General features: G+C 45.5%; 1 protein-coding gene across 3 annotated transcripts in view; it reads right to left on the bottom strand.

Annotated features, from left to right (window-relative positions):
• PIK3R5 (phosphoinositide-3-kinase regulatory subunit 5) overlaps positions 1-23,760 on the bottom strand; it is a 102,069-nt gene that overhangs the window by 42,915 nt on the left and 35,394 nt on the right. For 2 of the 3 annotated variants that reach the window (XM_038372200.2, XM_038372201.2), the window contains exon 2: positions 13,462-13,574. In XM_038372200.2, the coding sequence (XP_038228128.1) occupies positions 13,462-13,561 (100 nt within the window). In that variant the 5' untranslated portion in view covers positions 13,562-13,574. Of the gene's footprint in view, positions 1-12,616; positions 12,635-13,461; positions 13,575-23,760 lie in introns of those variants that run through there. The other variant, XM_043496434.1, reaches the window with a different exon arrangement.

Raw genomic sequence — 23,760 nt, 5'->3', positions numbered from 1 at the left:
AGATTGGTCCCAAAACCGATCCCTGAGGAACTCCACTGGTAACCTCCCTCCAACCTGACAGTTCACCTTTCAGTAGGACCCGTTGCAGTCTCCCCTTTAACCAATTCCTTATCCACCTTTTGATGTTCATATTGATCCCCATCTTCTCCAATGTAACTAATAATTCCCCATGTGGCACGGTATCAAATGACTTACTGAAATCTAGGTAAATTAGATCCACTGCATTTCCTTTATCTGAAAAATCTGTTACTTTTTCAAAAAAGGAGATTAGGTTGGTTTGGCACGATCTACCTTTTGTAAAACCATGTTGTATTTTGTCCCATTTACCATTGACTTCAATGTCCTTAACTAATTTCTCCTTCAAAATTTTTTCCAGGACCTTGCATACTACAGATGTCAAACTAACTGGCCTGTAGTTACCCGGATCACTTTTTTTTCCTTTCTTAAAAATAGGAACTATATTAGCAATTCTCCAATCATTCGGTACTATTCCTGAGTTTACAGATTCATTAAAAATTCTTGCTAATGGGCTTGCAATTTCAGGTGCCAAATCCTTTAATATTCTTGGATGAAGATTATCTGGGCCCCCCGATTTAGTCCCATTAAGCTGTTTCAGTTTCGCTTCTACCTCTGATATGGTAATATCTACCTCTATATCCTCCTTCCCATTTGTCATGCTACCATTATCCCCAAGATCCTCTTTAGCCTTATTAAAGACTGAGGCAAAGTATTTGTTTAGATATTGGGCCATGCCTAGATTATCTTTAACCTCCACTCCATCCTCAGTGTTAAGCGGCCCCACTTCTTCCTTCTTAGTGAAACAATGTTTCAGTTTTTCATTAAGCAGTACCTCTCACTGACTTTTCTCCCAGAAGTCAATGGGATTTGAAGTCTACATTTCCTGAACTTCACTACTCTCTTTGCTGGGCTTTGGCAAGTTGCTGTAATCAAACCTTTCACACAGTGGGGTTTCCCTCTGTCAGCCTCACCCTAGACTGCAGTACCTTCCTGGGAAAGTCCCAGGACAAGAGATTTTCAATAAAGTAGCTGTCCCAAGCAAGGGGGCCCAGAGCTGCTGGGATCCTTGCTGATTTTGGCAAAGCAACAGGTCGGGGCAAGGGCTGGGCATGAGCTGGATGGAAACTACCCCTGCCTTCAGCTGGACTGATCTAAGCAGAGGGGGTCAGGCAGGTTTGCCTATTGCTAAGGCAAATCAGGCTTTTTGGAACAGATGCCTTTGAGACCAGCTGCCTCACCGTGGAGAAGGGAAAAGCCCAAGGCAACAAAATGGGATTTGCAAAAGCGGCGGGGACTGAAATACACCTTGGTAAATTGCCGGATGAGGAGAACTCCATTTCCTGTGTGAGCACATCCACAAGTACAAATAACCCAACAAGGGGCATGCTCTTTCCTTCCTCTCATCACTAGCAAGAGAGGAGGAAATCACAGTGCTGACTGGCTGCTTTATTCTGGACTGAATGAGATGTGGGAGAGGGGGCTGGATTCCTTCCAAAGGGAGAGAGAGGATAAGCTCTTAGAAAACGGATAACAGGGAAGGTGAGGAAGGAGGGATGAGGGGTGGGCCTAAGGCAAGTATCACAGATGCAGAGCTGGCTTGAGATCACATGGGCCACTCTTGTGATCACAGGGTCTCCCAGCGCCCAGGGCCAACCCCATGATGATGCGGCAAAGCAATATTTAAATTCCACCCCATGAGATACAGTGGAACTTACTTGATACAGGTTAAAATCAGGAGGTTGGATAATCAGGAGGTGTGTATATAAATCTCCCCATTGTATTTTCCACCGAATCCATCCGATGAAGTGAGCTGTAGCTGTAGCTCACGAAAGCTTATGCTCAAATAAATTTGTTAGTCTCTAAGGTGCCACAAATACTCCTTTTCTTTTTTGTGAATACAGACTAACACGGCTGCTACTCTAAAAACTGGATAATCAGAGTTTCCTCGTTACAGCAGGAACGCAGATGACTCAGGCAGAGGGGACAGTTGATGCAGAGTTTAGGCCAGCATAACCCCATGAGACATCCTCAGCCTTCGGTTACCAGAGTTCGGTAAGCCAGGGCAGTGCTATGTCCCTGTTAAAAATGTATTTAAGCAAAAGCATTCCGGCTCTGAAATCCGCAGACACGGGAAGCCAGGAAAACGTGGCCCAGTGAAGCAGTACTGGGCCAACAGTGATCACCATGGGTTAAGGGTTCCAGGTCTCTGCAGGAATTCTTGACTCCGACCACCATCACTACGTTACTTCCACGCCAGCTTTGCATTATGAGTATCCAGGGCCTTGACATGAGTGCCGGAGACTCCTGGATCCCTAACCCTGTCACCGCACCCTAGGGCTACATTTAGACATGAACATGCTGCCTATGTGGATTGGTCAGAAGATCATAGGCTACCTTTAAAGCAAACGGGACATTTAGTCACAAACTCCACTTCCTTCTGCAAGTGTCTTCTTGGGGTGCAATGCAGTCTGCTGAGAAGGAAGAGCGAAGCACACCTCAGCTCTGCTGCGACAAGAGGGTATTTTTATGAAATACAGCGTAAAGCAATTCAGTGTCCTGTAATTCAAGGTGTATCCACTGAACATGTACCCAACACATCCAGTCGTGCCAACAGCAGCCCCTTTCTGCAACTCTTTTGAACAAGCCTTTAAAGTACGGCCACAAGCACCCAGCACATGTGACCATTGCACCATCGCCACATCATTAATGAACTTGTTGGCTAAAGCTAAGGCTGAATTCTTGCCCCCACATCCCCCCATTATAATCCACTGTTCTCAGTCAGCTTTTTGCCTTTCCTGGTATAATAAGTCCCAAGTGTTTTCTTTGGGGAGTGAACTTGGGGGCTCTGGACTTAAAAGCATAGGCCACTCCAGACATAGACTCCAAGGCCAGAAAGGACCATTGTGATCATCTAGTCTGACCTCCTGTATAGCACAGGCCAGAGACCTGCCCCCAAAATAATTCCTAAAGCATAGTTTAAAAAAACAAAACAAAACATCCAATCTTGCTTTTAAAATGGTCAATGATGGAGAATCCACCATGACCCTTGGTAAATTGTTCCGATGGTTAATTATTATCACTGTGAAAAATTATGCCACATTTCCAATCTCAATTTGCCTAGCTTCAACTTCCAGCCATTGGATTGTGTTATACCTTCCTCTGCTAGATTAAGGAGCCATTTTTAAACATTTGTTCCCCATATTGATACTTATAGACTGTGATCAAGTCACCCCTCCACCTTCGCTTCATTAAGCTAAATAGATTGAGCTCCTTGCGTCTCTCACACTATAGGGCAGGTTTTCTAAACCTCTAATCATTCTCATGGCTCTTTTCTGAACCCTCTCCAATTTATCAACATCCTTCCTGAATTGTGGGCACCAAAACTGGACACAGTATTCCAGCAGTGGTCACACCAGTGCCAAATAGAAAGATAAAAACCTCTCTATTACTATTCAAGATTCCCCTGTTTATGCATCCCAGAATTGCATTAGCTGTTTTGGCCTCAGCATCACACTGGGAGTTCATTTTCAGCTGATTATCCACCACAACCCCCAAATCTTTTTCAGGGTCCCTGCTTGAGGACAGAGTCCCACATCCTGTAAGCATGGCCTCTATTCTTTGTTCCTAGATGGACACATTTACATTTAGCTGTATTAAAATGCATATTGTTTGCTTGTGTCCAGTTTACCAAGCTGTAATCATTCTGTATTAGTGACCCATCCTCATCATTATTTACCACCCCCACAGTTTGCAAACTTTATCGGGAATGATTTTATCAGGTCACTGATAAAAATGTTAAACAGCATAAGGCCAAGAACTGATCTCTGCAGAACCCAGCTGGAAATATACCCACACAATGATGATTCCCTTTTACAATTACATTTTGAGACCAATTACTTAGCCAGTTTTTAATCCATTTAATGTGTGCCATCTTAATTTTATATCATTCTAGTTTTTTTTAAATCATAATATTGTACAGTACCAAGTTAAACCAGAAGTCTATGTATATTATTTCAACACTATTACATTTATCAACCAAATTTGTAATCTCATTAAAAAAAAAAGATAAGTTTGTTTGAGAGGATCTATTTGCCATAAACCCATACAGATTTACATTAATTATATTACCCTTCTGTAATTTTTTTTATTAATGGAGTCCTGTATTAGCCACTCCATTATCTTGCTCCAGATTGATGTCAGACTGACAGGCCTACAATTAGCTGGGTCATCCTGTATACTCTTTTTAAAAAGAGGAAAAACATTAGCTTTCCTCCAGTCTTCTGGAGCTTCCCCAGTGCTCCAAGAACCTCCGCCCCATCCAACTGCCCCCTGTTCCCTGACTGACCCCCAGGACTCCTGCCCCTTATCCAACCCCCCCGCTCCCCGCCACCTTACCATGCAGCTGAGAGCAGCGCCGGCCAGGAGCTCAAGGGCTGGGCATGACAGTCCCGTGGGCCGGATGTGGCCTATGGACCATAGTTTGCGCACCTCTGGTTTAGTGTGCGCCCATTAGGACAGACCTCCTGGCTCGCTGAGTGGCCCATGTTGTTGAGAAGGGGAGCTGGGCTAATTTAGAGCTCTGTGTTTTAAGAGTGTTTTACAAAGACATTCAGAGTCTCTGCATCTGCCCTGTAACTTAAATCCCTTGCTTGCAGCTCAATGCTCGAGGGGGTTTGAAGCTAGGCACAAAGGCCTTAGCCATGTCAAGCACACAGCTAGTTCAGGGGCTGACCCAGGTCTTTGGAAGCTGCTGGAGTTTTGCCACGGAGTTTAATGAGAGCAGGTCTGTGTTTGAAGTGCCCAGTATGAAGGCATACACAGGCATGTAAGTGCACCCTATGCCACAGCAGTTAAGAGGCATCAGGAGGTCTCCAGTTCCCCCTCCTGCCCCGGGAGGGGAGAATCCCCAAAACTCTCAGAGGACTCACTTCCTGGTCTGGGCACTGAAAGCTGACTCCGAAACAGAGAATGACCAAAACTGCAATCCACCACTCCCCAAAGCAGCAATGATTGCTCATCTAAAAGCCTTGATGGCGGGCATCTTACTGCCTTTCCTAAATATATAAAGCAAGCATGATTTGTTGATGACTTCATGATGCATGTGCAGTATCTCTTTCAAACCGCATGCTTCCAGCCTCCATAAAAATCAAGAACAAGCACTTGGTTCCTTAGTGAGGGCTAGTTCCATGCCATGGCATGAACTTCAGCCATTTTTATTAAGCCCCCTTTAAAAGCATGGTGAGAATGGTTTTGTTTTAGGATTGGAGAAGTGGTTTGCCCACCTCACGGTATTTAGTGGAATGGCCAAATGGATCTTGCTCAAATTTTCCAAGAGGAGCATATCACCTTAGGTGGGAGACCAAACCTGAAAATGAAATTTTCCCTACAAAGCCACAAATGCTTGAACAGAATTTTAGCAGTGACCAATGTTTTGCACCCAGTGGCGAATGCTATAATCACACCTTAAATCACGGTTAATGGGCTCAATACAGAAATAGCTGGGTGAAATTCTATAGCCTGTATTATAAAAGAGGTTAGACTAGCTCATCTAATGGTCCCCTCTGGCCTTAAAAATCTATGAATTTCAGCCTGCCACAAAGACCCATAGCAAGGGGCACAAACATTATTCATGCAGGAAACTGACAATGCTGGGGGACCCGTCCTTTTAGGGTATCTAACTGATTTTTGCACCATGGTTCTTCACTTCTGATGTAAATAATTCTCAACATAATAAGTGAAGGAGGCCAGATGTGTGCACTGTGTATGGAACTTTGGGTCTGTAATGAGGGACATCCCTAGAAATGAGGCGCGCCGGTGATACATGTCTGCGCCCCTCTGTTTTTTCCACCAAATGCATCCGATGAAGTGAGCTGTAACTCACGAAAGCTTATGCTCTAATAAATTTGTTAGTCTCTAAGGTGCCACAAGTACTCCTTTTCTGTCTGCAGTCAGTCATTCTTAATGAAGCGCTGTTCTCAGGGGAAGACCAGCCCAGGCAATGTGTGAGCACTAGCGTTGGTAGAGTGAACATTTCTTTCCTTACCAACCTACGCCCATTAGCGAGGCAGGGCCTACCCAGCTCAGGGTCAGGCGCTTGCCAGCTGAGGGCACTAGAAAGTTAAATACAAAACCAATTTAATATCCTAAAGGAAAATGTTCCTTCTCTGGGGCATGCAGGTGTGCTGACTATTTCTCTCAGTTGGATGATAACTGACTTTGTGCAATCTGAAGCAATGAGAGCCCGTTTATATTGTTCTACAGCACACTGATTCTGGGCTGACCTCAGTGGAGGAGCGATGAATGGACTCCAGAAAACAGATGCTACATATAAGCTCACACATAGTCCTTCTGCTCCAAAACCACACATCTCTGCCACCTAAACTACAGAAGACCCCAAAACAGGGAAGTTGGAATAAAGGTGGAATGTCCTATAGCCTGTCTATGAGCAGGTCATTAAAGGGTAACATCACCCATGCACACTGAGCTGGTGCATTGCAGTGCAGTCACTCCGGCATACACAAAGAATTAAGACAGGCAAGAAGGTGGTGAGGCCTAGAAGAGTATCCCAGTAGCTCTATTCCCTCCTTGCACACACTGTGCTGGGACAAACGCAGAGCAGCAGTAGGGTTCTATACAGAGCTGTCCATTACAAAGCATCTCTTCCTGATTTCATTCTCAAATCCAGACTATTCAGATGCAGTAGCTCCCATAGCAGCTAGGACTGTCTCCAGTGGAGATAATCTGCTACGGGATGCAGGCACTGCAGGGAGAAAAGGTCATTTAAAAATCTTAGCCTTTTCTGCTGCTTTATTGCACCCTAAATGCTTCCTTACAAAATTAAAGTAGCATCAGGTCATGGTGGCATCCAGGGTCCCTTCCCACCAACCTCATGGGGTACTGGGCAAGTCAACTTTTCAGCCTGATTTTCCTGATCTGTAAAATGGGAACATCTCACAGGGAGCTGCATTCACTGATTTCCAAATCAGAGGCTCGGAACCAGAGCACACAAACTACATTGGCCCAGTCAGAGCACTGGTGCTTGACTTGAAAGGTGACCACCACCAGAGACTTCTAGAGTGCGCTACACATACAAGTTACTTCACAGACATTAATTAACCCTCACAAGACCCTTGCGAGTTTAGTAGGCATGTAAATAAGTCAGTATCATCTTCACTCTGCATGTGAGAAAACAGAGACAGATTAGTTAACTAACAGCCTTGTCTTCAGAAGTGCTGAATGCTCGAGTCCCATGGTAGTTTGCAAGCTCAGCATCTTTGAAAAAAGCCGAAGTCATCAGCCACTTGCTGAAGGACAGCAAGTCAGTGGCAAAAGTGGGATTAGACCACAGCTCTCCTGACTTTCTTTCCCATGCTCCAACCAGCAGACCACACTGCTTCCAACACCACATCAAGATAGGTCAAGCTGTTTTTTGCAGCGAAGAAATTAACAAGGAAGTCCAACAACATGTGACTGAACAGCCACTCCCAGAGAAATCTCACTTTAGAACTGGAAACAGAGACTCACCAGCAGTTCTTTGGGGCAGAGACCATCATTTTTGGTTTGTTTGTACAGCACCTAGCACAACGGGCTCCCAGTACATGACTGGGTATCCTAGGTGCTACGGTAATACAAATAAATATTACAAACACTGAATTTGGACTAGCTCCTGAATCACGCTACATAAGCATGTGCAGAATAAGTGCTGAAGTGTTTCTGCTTTGATCTCCAGTGTCAACAAAGATTACAACATCACACCTCGAATCGAGCAACAGCCAGGCCAATATCGGGGGGGGGGGGGGGGAAGAGAAGAGGAGCGGTGGCTAGGAAGGATGAGGCTTGAAGGTTTCTTTTCTCAGAATTACACTGCAATACTTGGCATCAACACGCCTCCTCCAGTGGCTGCTACCTCCTGAATTCTGCAGCTGTGGTTAACGCTTCCCCTTTGCTTCTTGTTAAAAGGGACAACTGTCAACTTCAAAAAAAATAAAATAAACCAAACTCGCCACATGACTCTGAGCCAGCTGATACAAGTCACACCCAAGATCAGTAGAACAGACACCGGTTGCCAGGGTGAAAAACATTTGTCTATTTTTTTCAGTTTGTTTCCATTGTGCACTTGATATCTCACTGTGACTAAATCAATTCGCTGTAATAATTTGCCCGTGTGTGTGACTCTTTAAAGTCTTGCAGGTTAAAGGAACATTGGGCAAAATTTTCAAAATGTGTTTAAGTCCCACTGAAAAAAAATCAAGAAAGTCAATAAGGACTTAGGCTCCCACACTTCTAAATCACTTTGGAAAATGGGATTTAGGTGCTTTTGAAGACTGTCAAGATTGTCAGGGTTCATATACCTAAAATGTGTCCTAGTCCCCTCCCTTGTTTTTTGTTCCACTGAGTTCTAGGTACATCTCCGACTTCTCCCCGCAAGGCAAATATTTCTGTGGGCTTTTTTCTTTCATCTAAACAAAAGAATGGCAGAAACCCTGTATCCAGGGGCAGCCCCACGCTAAACCAGTAGACACATCACAGGAAATTTGCAAAAACCAAACCAGTCTTTACATGACCGGAAGATTGCAGTTTCCATTATTTATTTTGTTTATATTTGTGTTTGAATCGTATCCCCTCGTCCCCAATTAGCATTGGAAATACACTTAAAGCATGAGAAAAGGAGGCATTTTCCCACACTCTAATCCAGGCGCGTGCAGCATATTTGCAGCTTACGCTATGCACAGGTATTATTTACAATCTAACCAGGTATTTAAATCGCTATAGTACAACACTCTCATTAGCAGCTTTGTTATTCTCACAACAATCAAGACAGAGTTAAGTGACTTGCCCAGATCATACGGAGTCTGTGGCTGAGCTGAGAATTGAATCTGGATCTCCTGTCTTTCAGGCTTTCACCACAACCCACTCTTCCTCCTTAGATCACTAACCAACAATCTATAGCTGGGTATTAACGTCTCTCCTGTCCAGGGAGTTTAACATATGCTACAGGTAGAGCTAAGAGGACACTTGGACGTTGTGATGAGATGTTCAATTCCTTTGCCGAGTGGCCCGCCTAGGAGTAGATCTTGTGAAGCTATTTCCCAGCACTGGTTCCCAAAAGGGTTTGAAGCCCCATCTTGGGAGGGGCTCCCAGAGGTGAGCTCTTTTCTGACCCTTAGGGGAACAGCTGAGCTTTTCCAGCTAGGAGCCAGGAAATGGGAGCTGCCTTGGTTTAATTTTGTTTTGTGTCTGAAGACTCTTTAGCTGCATTGAGGGAATGCAGACAGAGACCCTGCCAATTTGTTTCAATATGATTGCTCCAGAAAACCTGCAAATAAACCTGAATCTCAGGGAAGCTTTTCCTTGACCAGCTTGGGATTCCTGCTGGGCTCTGTACACAGACCCAATCCCTACCACGGGAATATCCTACTTCTGAAGTGCTGAGCACAGTTGTAATTCACGTGCCTGCTTCTTGCTGACTTCACAAATCGCAACTTTTAAGTCAGATTTTTTTTTTTGGTAGGGAAGGGTGAAACATTGGAAGCAATTAGTCACTCACTATGGAGCAAAGCTTGCAAGCACAGTACTGGAAAATAAAACACAGTATTAAATATGCAGATGTGCAGAAAATTATCTGTGATCACAGAATCAGGATCAGGTATACCTATGTTTCCAGCACAAACAGCAACTGCTTTCCTTTCAAGTCAGTTATGTATTTCGGATTAAGGAACACAGCAAAAGCAAGAAAGAGCCAAAGTAAATTGGCAAAGCCAATTAATAAAGGATGCAAAAAGCAACAATGCAAAACTGTGGCCAGTAGGGTTAAGGTTAAGAAGGAATTCTTTAAATATATATCAGGAATAAACAAACTCTTTGCAATAGTATAGGTCTGATACTAGACAAGGATGGTAAAATTGTCATTCATGATGCAGAAAAAGCAGAAATGATTCAATAAATATTTCTGTTCTGTATTTGGAAAGAAGCAGGATGGTGAATTCATATACCACAGTGATAATGAAATGCTTTCTATTCCATCAGTAATTAGGGAGGATGTGAAAGAGTTTTGGATGTTAGTGAATGACTAATCGCTTCCACAAGGAGTAGCAAAAGAGTTGGCTGACGAGCCTTTGAAACCATTAAGAGTGATTTTTAACAAATCTTGGAACACTGGGGAAGTTCCAGAGGACTGGGAAAAAAGCATATGTTGTGTCAATATTTTAAAAAGGTAAACAGGAGGATCCAGGTAACCATAGGTCAGCTAGTCAGATACTAATGCTTGCCAAAATAATGGAAAAAATGATATGGAATGAAAATTAGTAAAGAATTAAGGCATGGTAATAAAATTAATGCCAATCAACATAGTTTTATGGAAATAAGACTTGTCAAACTGGTTATTTTTTATGGGATCACAAATTTGGCTGGTAAAAGGTAACTGTGTTAACATAATAGATTTATACTTCTGGATGGTGTTTCATTTAGACATGTGTGACATTCTGATAAAAATGTAGCCTGAATTAAATGGATTAAAAACTGATTGACAGATCGATCTCAAAAAGTAATTTTAAATGGGGAATCAACTATTTGAATGGGGGTGTTTCTAGTGGGGTCCCACAGGGGTCTGTTCTTGGCCCAATTAAGTTCAATATCTTTATTTGTGAATTGGAAGAAAATATAAAATCAATGCTAGCAAAATTTGCTGAGGGCACAAAAATAGAGTGGTAAATAATGATGAGGACAGGTCAGTTATACAGAGCAACCTGGATTGCTTGGCAAGGCAGGGTCATTTGAACAATGTGTTTTAATAGATACAGCCAAATGCAAGGCCATTAAACCAGGAACAAAGAATGTAGGCCGCATTTACAAGCTGAGAGTCTGTATCCTGGAATTCAGTGACACTAAATGACCGAGCGGCCATGGTAAATAACCCTTTGAACATAAGCTCACAGCATGATGCTGTAGCTAAGAGGGTGCAAGCAATCACTGGATATAGAAGCAAGGGAATATTGAATAGAAGTAGAGAGGTGATATTACCTCTGCATACAGCATTAGCGAGATCACTACTTCATGCTTTGCCCAGTTCTTGTGTCCAAACTTCAAATGGGATGTTGAAAAATTGGAAAGCGTTCAGAAAAGAGCTACAGGTTGAACCTCTCTAATCCGGCACTCCCCTGGTCTGGCAACATCCATGGCCCAGCATAGGCGCCGACTCCGTGGGTGCTCCGGGGCTGAAGCACCCATGGGGAAAAATTACTGGGTGCAAAGCATCCACCAGCGGCCAGCTCCCCCCTCTCCCCACGCCTCTCGTGCGCTGGCGGCACCGCGCTTACTAACTCCTCCTCCTCCCTCCCAGCGCTTCCGGAGCTCCGTGAACAGCTGATTCGTGGTGTTCAAGCTCCGGGAGGGAGTGGGAGGTCCTGGGGCCAACAGCTAGGACCCCAGGCAAGGGGCCAGTGGCTGGGGCCTAGGGCCGGCATCAGAGCCCCCAGGTGGGGGGGCCACACTGGGTACAAAGCCTGGGGGTGCTCCCACAGCCCCCAGACCCTACTTCCTGCACCTATGGAGACCCGCTGGCACTCTGTATTGACCTCCCGTGGTTCGGGAAATTCTCTAGTTCGGCACCACTCAGGTCCTGAGGGTGCGGACTAGAGAGATTCAACCTGTACAAGAATGATTCAAGGCCGGGAAAACCTGCCTTCCACTGTGACATTAAAGCAACTCAATCTATGTAGTTTATCCAAGAGAAGGTTAAAAGGTGACTTGATCAGAGCTTACAAGTATCTACGTGGGAAGAGCTTTCTGACAGACTGATCTTTAATCTAGCAGAGAAATGCTTGACAAGATCCAATAGCTGGAAGCTGAAGCTAGACAAATTCAGATTAGAAATTAGGCACTTTTTTTTTTAAACACAAGTGTCATTCACCAATTTGCCTATGGTTTCTCCATCCCTTGAAGTCTTTAATTCAAAATTAGATACCTTTCTAAAAGATATGGTATAGCTCAAACCGAAGATATGGGCTTGATGCCAAAGTTTCAGGGTGAATGTTTTGGGCCAGGGTTTTGCAGGAGGTCAGACTAGATAATCATTATGACCCATCTGGCCTTAGAAACCTATGAATCTAAAGTCTCCACGAACATGTGCAGCATTCAACTGCCTGATAACATGCTGCATCATCTCTGCCTTACAAAACAGCAGCTGCAGACAAGCAGACATCCAGAAACAAAGGTGCCGGGCATTAAAAACAACCCGTGACAGTTGCATACACCAATACAGCACACCCAAAGCTGGGACACACCCATTCTTTTTCCATTCTCTGATTTAAAGATGGCTGACCCAGCTGACTGAGAAAGGGTTGTATGCTTTGCTCATCTTGGGGGAAAGGGAAAAAGTTTGGTAAGATATGAACGTAGTTATCCCAGGCTGAAACCTGGCTCTAAGATCGTGATCCAAAGTTACTGGTATCCAAGTTATAAAACCATGAAAATGAGGGTAGCAAAGACCAACAGTCCCTGAACTGCAGTGACCGGCGAGTAAAGCACAGAGGTACCAGTAGCAAGACAGAAATTCAGAGCGAGTCTCTCACATGCTTATTCACACAGACTAATACCTTACTCTATATGCAGTCTCCATGTCTTCAGTGATGCTGCCTGACATGACTAAACGACAGACATGGGAGGGGGAATATTTTAATGAGACGATGTAACTGCAGTTCCATGGAACCGTTTAATCTCTGGTTAACAGAACACCCACTCCCTCATTAACTGAATGTCGGTCACACCCCCCAGCACTGAAGACTAGGTGGGACTGTCAGAACACTCACTACTGAGCTAACTCTGTTCCCACTGCAGTCTATGGGAACTTTACCATTGACTTTAATGGACAGAGCTAGGCCAGCACTGGGTCCTTTGGAAAATGTCATCCACCATGTTTCATTGTTCCCCTTGTCCCAAAACCCCAGTGAACACCTGTCCCCACCCCACCGGAAATATAGGTTTGAGCTGCGTTTGCCCCAAAGCAAGACCGCACCAGCTAGTCAAAGAACAAGCGTCATCCCATGTGGTGAATGGAGGTTCCTACCCTTTTCAGCCAGTGCTCTGACCAGTTCGCATACACCATAGTACGTTTACTCACTACCTTAAACTTAACATGAATCTCTCAACATTTTGGCACATCTTCCCAGCTAGGTGAAGAACTTGGGAAGGCACAAGTGGGTAAGTAGAGCGGACCCATTTCTAACTCATGTATTGAAGGGAAGGTGGTTCTGAGCCCCAAAGTTGCTAGAGGAATGGGGCGGTAGTTCCTAGCCACATTACCTTCCCGCTGCTTGGGCAGAACGTTACCAGGCAAAGGACAAGATGTACAAACATCAACAGAAAGGATCCCAGGACATTTATGCCACAAGGTTTGGTAAGGATGCCCTGGGCCTTCAGGAAGTACATGAATATTGGGTCACCTACCGGTCCATGTGGTGGAGGAGGCTGCACTTCTGCTCAGCCCATGTAGACATCTTTCCAGTGCATGATGGATCCTGTCCTCCGTGCAAGTTGTGTGCTGCATTTTAGTTCATCTCCTAAATAGAGATAGAGAGAGAAGAGTTAACATCACCAGGCGGTACCCAGGAGCACTCTGCTAAGCAGAGAACACAAATAAACTCTCTGAAGCCTTGAAAAGTAAGGACATCCACTTTGACCCAGTTAAGAGTCTCTTCCAGACCTTTTCAGATACTATCATTGCTACCTTGTAATCTTATCTGCCAATCGCCTGTCTTCCCTACCTTCCCAACTGTCAGCAAAACAAGAGACAAGGGCAACTCAATCAAGAGGAGCTGCAGGGTCTCTTTGTTGTGACCAGGTGGAGTAAGATTCTCCACAACTGCAGTATGTGCACGTGCTTATTCTCAGAACTACCCTCCGCTGGAGAGAGCAAGACTGGCTCATGCGTTTGCAATGATGATGAAGTCTAGTGGCTACAGGCCTGCAAAGAGCCTTGACGTAACTGACAGCTAAGGAAGTCTCGTGGCTTAGATGGTAAAGGGAGCAGATGGTTCCGAGTTCTTTCCACCCCACAGTACAGGTGGGTAATTTAAATAGTGACCGTGATGGACATTATTGGTGGCTATTGATTCATCCTACAGTGCCTCTCCTCATGGATATTTCTAGCCTTAGACAACCTGTGGGTCTGCAAAGGGGAGCTGGGTCTGTTCCTTCTCCAGCCACTCCCTGCTGCTGACTGGCCAACTTAAGGCAATGGTCATGGAGTCTGTGCTCTAGGATAGAGTGCCTCGTCATGCAGGATGGTCACAGCCATGTTGAAATAGCAGATTGCACGCACATTTCACCATCAATTTCACTGTATGGAAAATACCCTTCCACCCCTACTGCGTAGGGATCAAACCCAGTAGGCAGGCCAACACACGATGAGTCACACATGACGTGGCGTTCTCCTTCTTACAGCATTACATCCAATTCAAGGGAGCGGTGGGGGACACACTGGTGGTAAGAAAACTAGCCTTTTCAGTTAAGCATCATGGCAGTGATCATGTACCTCCTCCTATTACAAATAATGAAGAGACTACTGAGTTAAGGCCGCCTCCCCTGCAATCAGAGCTGAACATCCAGATGACAACTGCTGGGTGTGCACCTTCCTCTCTCTAGCCAAAGGCCTCAATGGGGTCTCAGAGCTTCCTTGCCTCTCAATTAAAAATAATAATCTAAAATCCATCTCTCCCAGGAAGAAGGTTTAGCCAGTGCAGCCTTTGCCTTTGGATGGCTGGAGCTGCCTCCTATTCATTCTCTACACACACTAGGATCCTAGAAGATCCTTGAAGGGTTGAACTTGAGTCTGGGGCATTCCAGCATTTCTCTTGGCTTGATTCTCCAATGTATCCAAGCAGAACTCGGCGATCATGGCTCCTCATTTCACAGCTATTGTGGGCAGCTTACATTCAGTGGAGAACCCAGCGTAACAGAGCTGTGCTCCACCCTACACCTTCCTGCCCACCCACTACCTCCCTCACGTCAGTGGGCAGGATTCTGGCATGGCAGAGCTGGCCTAGCCACACCATCAGCTATATGCTGGTGCAGGTTGCCCCACACAGGGGAAGATCTCCGATGGAGGCCTCTAGCTGCCTTGGGCTCCTAAGCAGAGCAAAATGAACTTGGCAATTCAGAGAATCAAGCCCCTATTGCTACCTCATCCACACTTCAGAGAATCCACACGTGGGTCCCTCCAGGCAAAAGTGGCACTGAAGCATTTGCCTAGCAGGTGAAAGCACTCTGCTTTACTGAGAAGTGAATAGCTTCTTTGACATGTTGGCACCAGACTCTACCATGGACTGTTTTGGTTTCCTGTCAACGAGCATGCACACTCCCACCGACTGACTCTGCTATGGCAGTGTAGGGAGAAGAGATTCTGCCACAAAGTGTCTGAAGTGAACAGACAGAAAGTATGTGCTCATTTTCCGATCCGCTTGGCATTTCACTCATGACTCGTGGCAAGCGTCAAAAGGAAAGCGGTGACTAAGAAGGCAATGACTCATGTATCACCCAGCACATTGCCACAGGGTACAAAAATCTTACATGTCAGCTTGTTCGAGAACACAGCTGGGTCATCTGAAGAAAGGCTAACGTTAGTCTAGTGTTCAACAAAGAAAGACTAGGAAATGCCTCTTGCCCGTTGAGAACTCTTGATCCACCTGCCATGCACTGTCCCAGAACGGCAGAATTCCCTCCCTTATGCCCCTTGATTTTGAAATAGGAAATGGACGTTGGGACCTGAAGGGAAAGTTATTACCGTAATTTTCAAACCACAAAGTACAAATGCATATGTCAGTTTCCTAATGTGCCTGTGGTGACCACACGTCTCCAAGGCTTGTCGTATTAAACAAAGTCTATTGAAAATTTAATGGAAAAAGGACTTTGGAATGTGTCCAGAATGGTGAACTAGCAACATTTCATTCCCTCTCACGTCATCCCCCACCAAACAGACCCACAACTTGTGCAAAATTACGCTACAGGGGACAGTACTGGAAAATGCAAGTCAAACTTTGCAAGCGGCCTTGCTAAGAGTCTGCCTAGACTGCAGAGGGAGTAGATGTATCTGAGCTAGATTTATTCTAGTTAGCTCAAGTACTGGAGCAGTGAAGCCACAGTGACCCAGGCTGTACAAGCCCACCTACTCGGGCAGTAGCCCAAGGTGCCACAGCTTTGCTGCTATAGGTACTCAGGCCAGCTAGCTTAAAGCTAGCTTAGGTTACTCTACATGGGCTGCAATCCCACCTCCCACTGCACTGCGGACATACCCTATGTTACCTCCCTACTCCCAGCAATGCAAGGGAAGGCCAAAGACTGAGGTTAAGGTTTTAAAGAGTGTCCAGTGATTTGGAAAAAGAAAAGGAGTACTTGTGGCATCTTAGAGACTAACAAATTTATTAGAGCATAAGCTTTCGTGAGCTACAGCTCACTTCATCGGATGCATTTGGTGGAAAAAACAGAGGAGAGATTTATATACACACACACAGAGAACATGAAACAATGGGTTTATCATACACACTGTAAGGAGAGTGATCACTTAAGATAAGCCATCACCAGCAGCGGGGGGGGGGGGGGAGGAGGAAAACCTTTCATGGTGACAAACCTCTCCAACGCATCATCAAGGATCTACAACCTATCTGAAGGACGACCCATCACTCTCACAGATCTTGGGAGACAGACCAGTCCTTGCTTACAGACAGCCCCCCAGTCTGAAGCAAATACTCACCAGCAACCACACACCACACAACAGAACCACTAACCCAGGAACCTATCCTTGCAACAAAGCCCGTTGCCAACTCTGTCCACATATCTATTCAGGGGATACCATCATAGGGCCTAATCACATCAGCCACACTATCAGAGGCTCCTTCACCTGCGCATCTACCAATGTGATATATGCCATCATGTGCCAGCAATGCCCCTCTGCCATGTACATTGGCCAAACTGGACAGTCTCTACGCAAAAGAATGAATGGACACAAATCAGACGTCAAGAATTATAACATTCAAAAACCAGTTGGAGAACACTTCAATCTCTCTGGTCACTCGATCACAGACCTAAGAGTGGCTATACTTCAACAAAAAAGCTTCAAAAACAGACTCCAACGAGAGACTGCTGAATTGGAATTAATTTGCAAACTGGATACAATTAACTTAGGCTTGAATAGAGACTGGGAATGGATGAGTCATTACACAAAGTAAAACTATTTTCCCATGGTATTTCTCCCTCCCACCCCACCCCCCACTGTTCCTCAGATATTCTTGTTAACTGCTGAAATTAGCCTACCTTGCTTGTCACCATGAAAGGTTTTCCTCCTTTCCCCCCCCTGCTGCTGGTGATGGCTTATCTTAAGTGATCACTCTCCTTACAGTGTGTATGATAAACCCATTGTTTCATGTTCTCTGTGTGTGTGTGTATATAAATCTCTCCTCTGTTTTTTCCACCAAATGCATCCGATGAAGTGAGCTGTAGCTCACGAAAGCTTATGCTCTAATAAATTTGTTAGTCTCTAAGGTGCCACAAGTACTCCTTTTCTTTTTGCGAATACAGATTAACACGGCTGCTACTCTGAAACCAGTGATTTGGAGTGTCTCCTTTTAGGGTGTCCAGCTTAAGACACTTTAAAAGGGACAGGATTTTCGGTAAGAGCTGAGCACCTGCCCGCTGGAAATTGGGCCCTTTTTATGCATCTCAAGCTGAGCCCCACAAAATGGAGAGACCCCGAATCACTAGTCATTTTTGGAAATCTGCGATAGCACGTTAGTGCACTGGAGTGAATTCTTCAGGTGCAAGGGCCTGCGAGCGCTAAGAGTATGCAGGCTGAGTTGCCCACAGTGACACTTCAAAGCACTGGCAGGGCTGCTTTGGGGTCAATCCTACTCCAGCTCCATCACGACGTCTTGGTGCTGCTTTGTAAATTTCCGAGCAGTACGCCATGGTACAATGGAAGGGTTTTACTGCCTGTAACAAGGCCTTCAGCTGTGGCTCAGACAGGGTCCCAGAGAGAGCCTGAGAACAACTTACTGAAGGCTATGCAAGATCTGGCAGAAGACAACAGGCACCTGGGGAGTTTTCGGTGGAGGCTTGAAATCTGGAATTTGTTCTTCAGGGAAGGGAAAAGAAGGGAAAGCACCAGAAAAAGACCAACACAGTGAGTAGATTCAGGAGAGAAGACTCCTGGCTGTATCTTTTCTAGCCTTCACAGAACAGGCTGTGTGTGGAAATAAAAAAGCAATAGTGCATGTCACTGCCATTCACGCCACACACTAGCATCTGGAGATGCCACACCCATAAGAGAGGAAGAAGAGGGGAAGCGACAGCAATGGGGGTTCGAATACCCCACTGGAACGAGGCAATCCATGTCTCTCCTTAGAGAATTTACTTGCATATGGAATAGGGTAGGGCTCAGACCAACTGCCCCAATTATTCTGCACAAACAGGGTATGTGCTGGATGAACTAGATGTCAGGGTTATATATCACTGCCCAATACTGTAGTCTCTGGGTGCCTTCCATGTAAAATCAACAGTCAAGTCCCCAGTGGACTCCATGGAGCATCTGACACATCTTCCTTTTTGGGGGTAAAAACTCCCCATATAATAACTTTGCCTTTCAATAGCAGCCTCCACCTAAAGATCTCCAAATGCTTTACAGGCATGAATGATCTAAACCTCACAACCAGCCTCATTTTACAGAGAGGTCAACTGAGGCACAGAGAGGTTCAAGTAATTTTCCCAGGATCGCACAATGAATCTGCAAGAGCTGGGAACAGCACTCAGTTCTTCTGACTCCCAGTCCTGTGTTTTAACCAAAAGGCCATTTTCCTCCAATCCCAGAACAGTTAGAATAATTAAGAGGAACTGTCTTCTGAAAGGAGACAGATAATCTCACTAGACAGAGATTTCTAGTGCAACTCATCACCATAGTACATACTGATAGCTGATCAGATAGGACAGGCGTCCACTGTTATACATGCTACAATGAGGAACTAGCCTCTCTCTTCCCCGCCCATGAGTGGCACCGCACAGCTTGATTCATTAATGAAGCAGCTTCTTACTGATCAAGGGGAAGTGACTGAGAATGAGAGGACAACAGGGAAGTTAAGAATCATTATCCACCAACTCTGTGAATTACAAAGAAGTAGCGTGATCAGTTCACAGAAAGTTTTGCTCTGCATTTTAAATGCCTTTAACAGTGGCAACAACAAAATAAAAGCCATGTTGCCTCTCACTGCAGTACGCTTTTTTTGAGTACCAAATGTATGTTTGCTATGTTTAGTTTGGTTTTTAAGAGATGGGGTGTGGAGGATACAAGCTTAGATGGGCCCAAAGCAGAGTCAAAACTGAGCTAAAGCCCCACTAAGGAGGAGGCTGGATTTGAATAGAACTGGTTGGGAATTTTCTGATTAAATGGGTTTTTCCCCCCATCAGAAAATATTGATTAGTCGACACTAAAACGGCTGGAAGGAAAGAGTCAGATTTGACAAGTTTCCCAATTTGAAAAAAAATCAACCTTTTTGAACCAAAGAGTTGTGAGTTTTGGTACAAAACAACTTTTTGTTTCAAAATATTAGTTAATTTATAGTGTAAAAAAAAAGTATTTTTTTTAAAAGGCCAAAATTAAAAGGAAAGTCTTTGACTGACCCATTCCAGAATTATTTTTGGACTAGCTGTTCACAAAACAGAATCTGAGATTTTGACTTTTTGTTCCAGGTGCAGGGCAGATAAATTCTCAAAAATCTTGAAAATTCTCATGGGCTGGAAAACAATTTCCTACCCAGTTCTAGCTCTAAACCATTCAATTTGAGGCCATCTTTCAGTTATTAGCAGAGGGTTTCAGCTGTATTAGCCAGGCCAGAAAGCCCTGCAGAAATAGTCAGGTGGGAACGCACAGGTTAAACATTAGGGGAGGGCTTCACCCCTTTGCTATAGCCCTTTTATACTGTGGCAATGTTGAAGGGTCAGTGAAGGGAGAATTCCCCCTGCCACAGGCTTTGGGTAAGGGCAATTTATGCAGCCCTACCGGCCTGCTGACAGGGCAGGGCAGAATTACAATGCATAGCACTGTGGGCATTCTGGTGGCACTGCTGCCTAGAGGAAGCCAGGACAGGCTGCCATAGCTTGGGCACTCCCCTCGGGGTATGTAAATTATGCCAGAGGTCTCATTGGTCCCTGGAGCAACCCAGAATTGGAAGGACGGAAAGGAGACTTAAACTCTGGAAATCTCACTCTAGCAGTTTAAAACAGACCCTACACGAATAGGACCTGGTATGCTACGTAACTGAAATGCGTGTGGGCTTTACTATAGGAAAAGAGCCTATACTAACTCAGAGGTGTCTAATACATACAGCATGTCCTACTTACATAGAGCCCGATTCAGCCCCTTCACTGGGGTGGGGTGGGGGGGGTTAGGAGTTGCTCCATTGGATAAGTGTAAGCAAGAAGGAAATCAAGCCTAAGGGTCAGATCCTCAGCTGATGTGAATGAGTGCAACTCCACTGCAGCAAATGAAGCTGCAGCTGTTAGCACAGCTGCTTTTGCTTAGGCTATAGAGACTTCTGTCCCACAAGGGGCAATTCCCTACCCCACACTTCTTCAAATCAGACCATTCCAGTGAGACATCTGGAGAGGGTACAACCCTATGCATCCTAGCTATATTAATGCTCTCTCTCCCATTTCCACCAAAAGGCCAAGAGAAGAAACCCAGACGGCCATGTCACAATCTGAGATTTCTCCTTCCATTATAACCAGCGACAGCTCCCCAAGACACATGTGCAAAAAGCAACCGGCCTGCTGAGTGCCTGCAATCATCTCCTTCAGTGTAGGGGAAACCCACGGCATGGAACATGCATTAATCCAAGCATCCAGGACACACAAGAAAGCCCCCAGGGCACATTCAAGGCAAGACTGTAGCTCTTCCTGCCCTGCTAGTTCAGAGGCTGCTGGCTGCAATGCCAAAGTAGGAAATGGAAAAAAACCACCCAGCCCAGAGGCCTGGTTTGCAAACACACTCACTTTCACTGGGAAGTAGGATGGGCGGAAACCTATGTGCTGGCATGATTACAAATGCTACTCTGCCCTGTGTCTCATTCATGGACTCCACTCCTCCAGTGCGGTCACTCCTCACCCAGCCCTCACCTCAACTCAAGTGAGAGAGGAAGGGCTCGGGTCATCTGAACCAAAGGACAGAAACTAAACCAAACCAAAACCATGGATACAGGGGAATCCATGCAGGTGTGCTGGGTGGGAGAAGAACTGCAGTGGCAATAACTTAATTTGCAAAAAGAAAAGGAGTACTTGTGACACCTTAGAGACTAACAAATTTATTAGAGCATAAGCTTTCGTGAGCTACAGCTCACTTCACGAAAGCTTATGCTCTAATAAATTTGTTAGTCTCTAAGGTGTCACAAGTACTCCTTTTCTTTTTGCAAATACAGACTAACACGGCTGCTATTCTGAAACCAATAACTTAATTTGAAATCAAAAGCATCCAGAACATATCTAATGGTTTCCCAGGACCAGGCACATGTGATTTAGAACCTACCGGGAATTCGTTTTTTCCCTTTGACAGAATCTCATCTCTCCGCCTTCCCCATTTCACTCTGATTCAGGGATCAGGTGCAGGAATCAACCAATGTCACCAGAACAAAGGTCCAAGCAGATCACTCACTCCAAGTGGTACAAAAGTTGAGGTAGCACAACAAATCATCCTCTCCACCCAAGCCCCCTCCCACAAAGAGGTCTGGAAGCTTGGCACCAGCAGAGAAGCAAGTGCGTGTAGCGGCACATCTCTCGCATCACACGCAGCCTTCAGGGATCAGAAACCAAGCCGTCCACAGGAAGGTGTCATGAACTCAGCTCACTGCAGCCTGAGCAGGTCATGTCCCAGTAAGAGCTATTGCCCGTGATCACTCCTTAAGATACACAAAACCCTAAAGCCTCCCTTGATTGAAGCTTGTATTGGCTTCAGCCCTGAATTCTTCTGACGCTGAGGAGTTCCAGTGGGCTTCTTGGGAATAAGCACAGTCCTGTGTCATGAGCACAGGTCTAGAAAGCAAGGAGAGCATCCACATGTGTGTGTACATGTATGCTACAAGCAGCTAGCGCTGCACAGGTGGCACTTCCTCTGCAATCTAAGGAAATACGTGGATTTCATAGAAGGAGTAAGTCCTAGTTTTTGCTATTCTTAGCCTCCCAGCTTCTAGGGTCTCCTCCTCCTCCTGTGAACACAATTCCTAAGTACTAGTGTCAAAGGGTGGAGCCCCGGAGCAGAAAGACTGAGGAGCCATAGGATGTTTCTTATGGGATCCGGGGCACAGCAGGGAGCAACCCACAATTTCTTACGATCCTCACAGCTCAGACACAGTCACCCTCTGTGTTTATGCTCAAGTACGCACAGAGCATCAAAGGGCAGGGAGATGACTAAGATAACAAGTTCGTTCAAACCCTGCAAAAGGTGGCTTATCAAAGGATCCAGAAGGCAACAGGTTTGACAAACATCCGCTCGCAAAAGGCAAGTGAACCATCCAAACACCCAGGCTGTACACATTATTTCCTTATTGGGTCACTGGTTCCTGGCCTGCTGGTGTAGGAAGTGAGCTGATTGCACAGCGGGGCTGCTGGAAGACAACAGCATATAAGCCCAAGCATGCGACTGGGAGCAACTCTCTCCACTCAGACAGGTGGGAGCCAAGTCCCACAGGCGACATGGGGTACTCAAATCCATCACTGATCTGAGAATCACCACTGGCCTCAAGGGGGAAACCAGCATCTGACACAGAATCAGAGGATCCTTGCCCACAGCCAAAGGGGTAGGGATTGCCTCAGTCACAAACCGAGCCCTTAACATAGCCTGGGAGTGAGGTCGCAGCGGTCACAGGTGGCCTCATGCGACAGTCCCTCTAGAAATAAGAGAAGTGTGAACTTGTTTTGATTCACCATGTAAAACCCAAGTGCGCAAGTGGCTGTGTGGGCCCCGTTGGTCTGTTTATAATAGCTAGGGTTGCCAATCCTCCAGGATTGGCCTGGAGTCTCCAGGAATTAAAGATTATGTCACATGATGAAATCTCCAAGAATACATCCAACCAAAATTGGCAACCCTAAAAATAGCACAGACACTGAAAGGAGGCATGGGCCTAAGCCTGAAAATCAATAGCTCCTGGGTCTTCTTCAAGACTTCACCCGTCTCCTGCTGAAGTTAGTGGGAGCAGTACTGGGCCCTCACTGCATGACCATCTCCGCTCCACTTTTCCCATCTGCACACCAAGGATGATATGATTATTTGAACAAGGTAGTGCCTATCGATCCACAACCAAGAGGAGGTCCCTATGGTACTAGATGCTGTACATACACATAGTAAAATACAGTCCCCTACCCCAAAGGGGTTAGGATCCAAATGGATGAGAGACAAAAAGGAAGGATCATTATCCCCATTTGCAGATGGGGAAAATGAGGCACAGAGAGATTAATAGACTTGGCCAAGGTCACACAGGGACTCTGCAGCAGAGCCAAGAATTGAACCCAGCTGCCTTGAGCCAGAGTCTAGTGTCTTAGCCACAAGACCACACTGCATTACACATCTCCATACCACTAGTCTACTTCATACTTCAAGGGCCACAGGAGATGTTTAAGAGCAGGTTGCTATCTCCATCCCAATTAGGCCAGCAGGTGCCACTCACTCATGCTTTCTTCCTAAATGGAGCATGAAGCCTATAATATCTTAACTTC

The sequence above is a fragment of the Dermochelys coriacea genome, chromosome 14 (genome assembly GCF_009764565.3).
Source record: "Dermochelys coriacea isolate rDerCor1 chromosome 14, rDerCor1.pri.v4, whole genome shotgun sequence".
NCBI lineage: Eukaryota > Metazoa > Chordata > Testudines > Dermochelyidae > Dermochelys > Dermochelys coriacea.
This window is presented reverse-complemented; position numbering and strand designations above follow the sequence as displayed.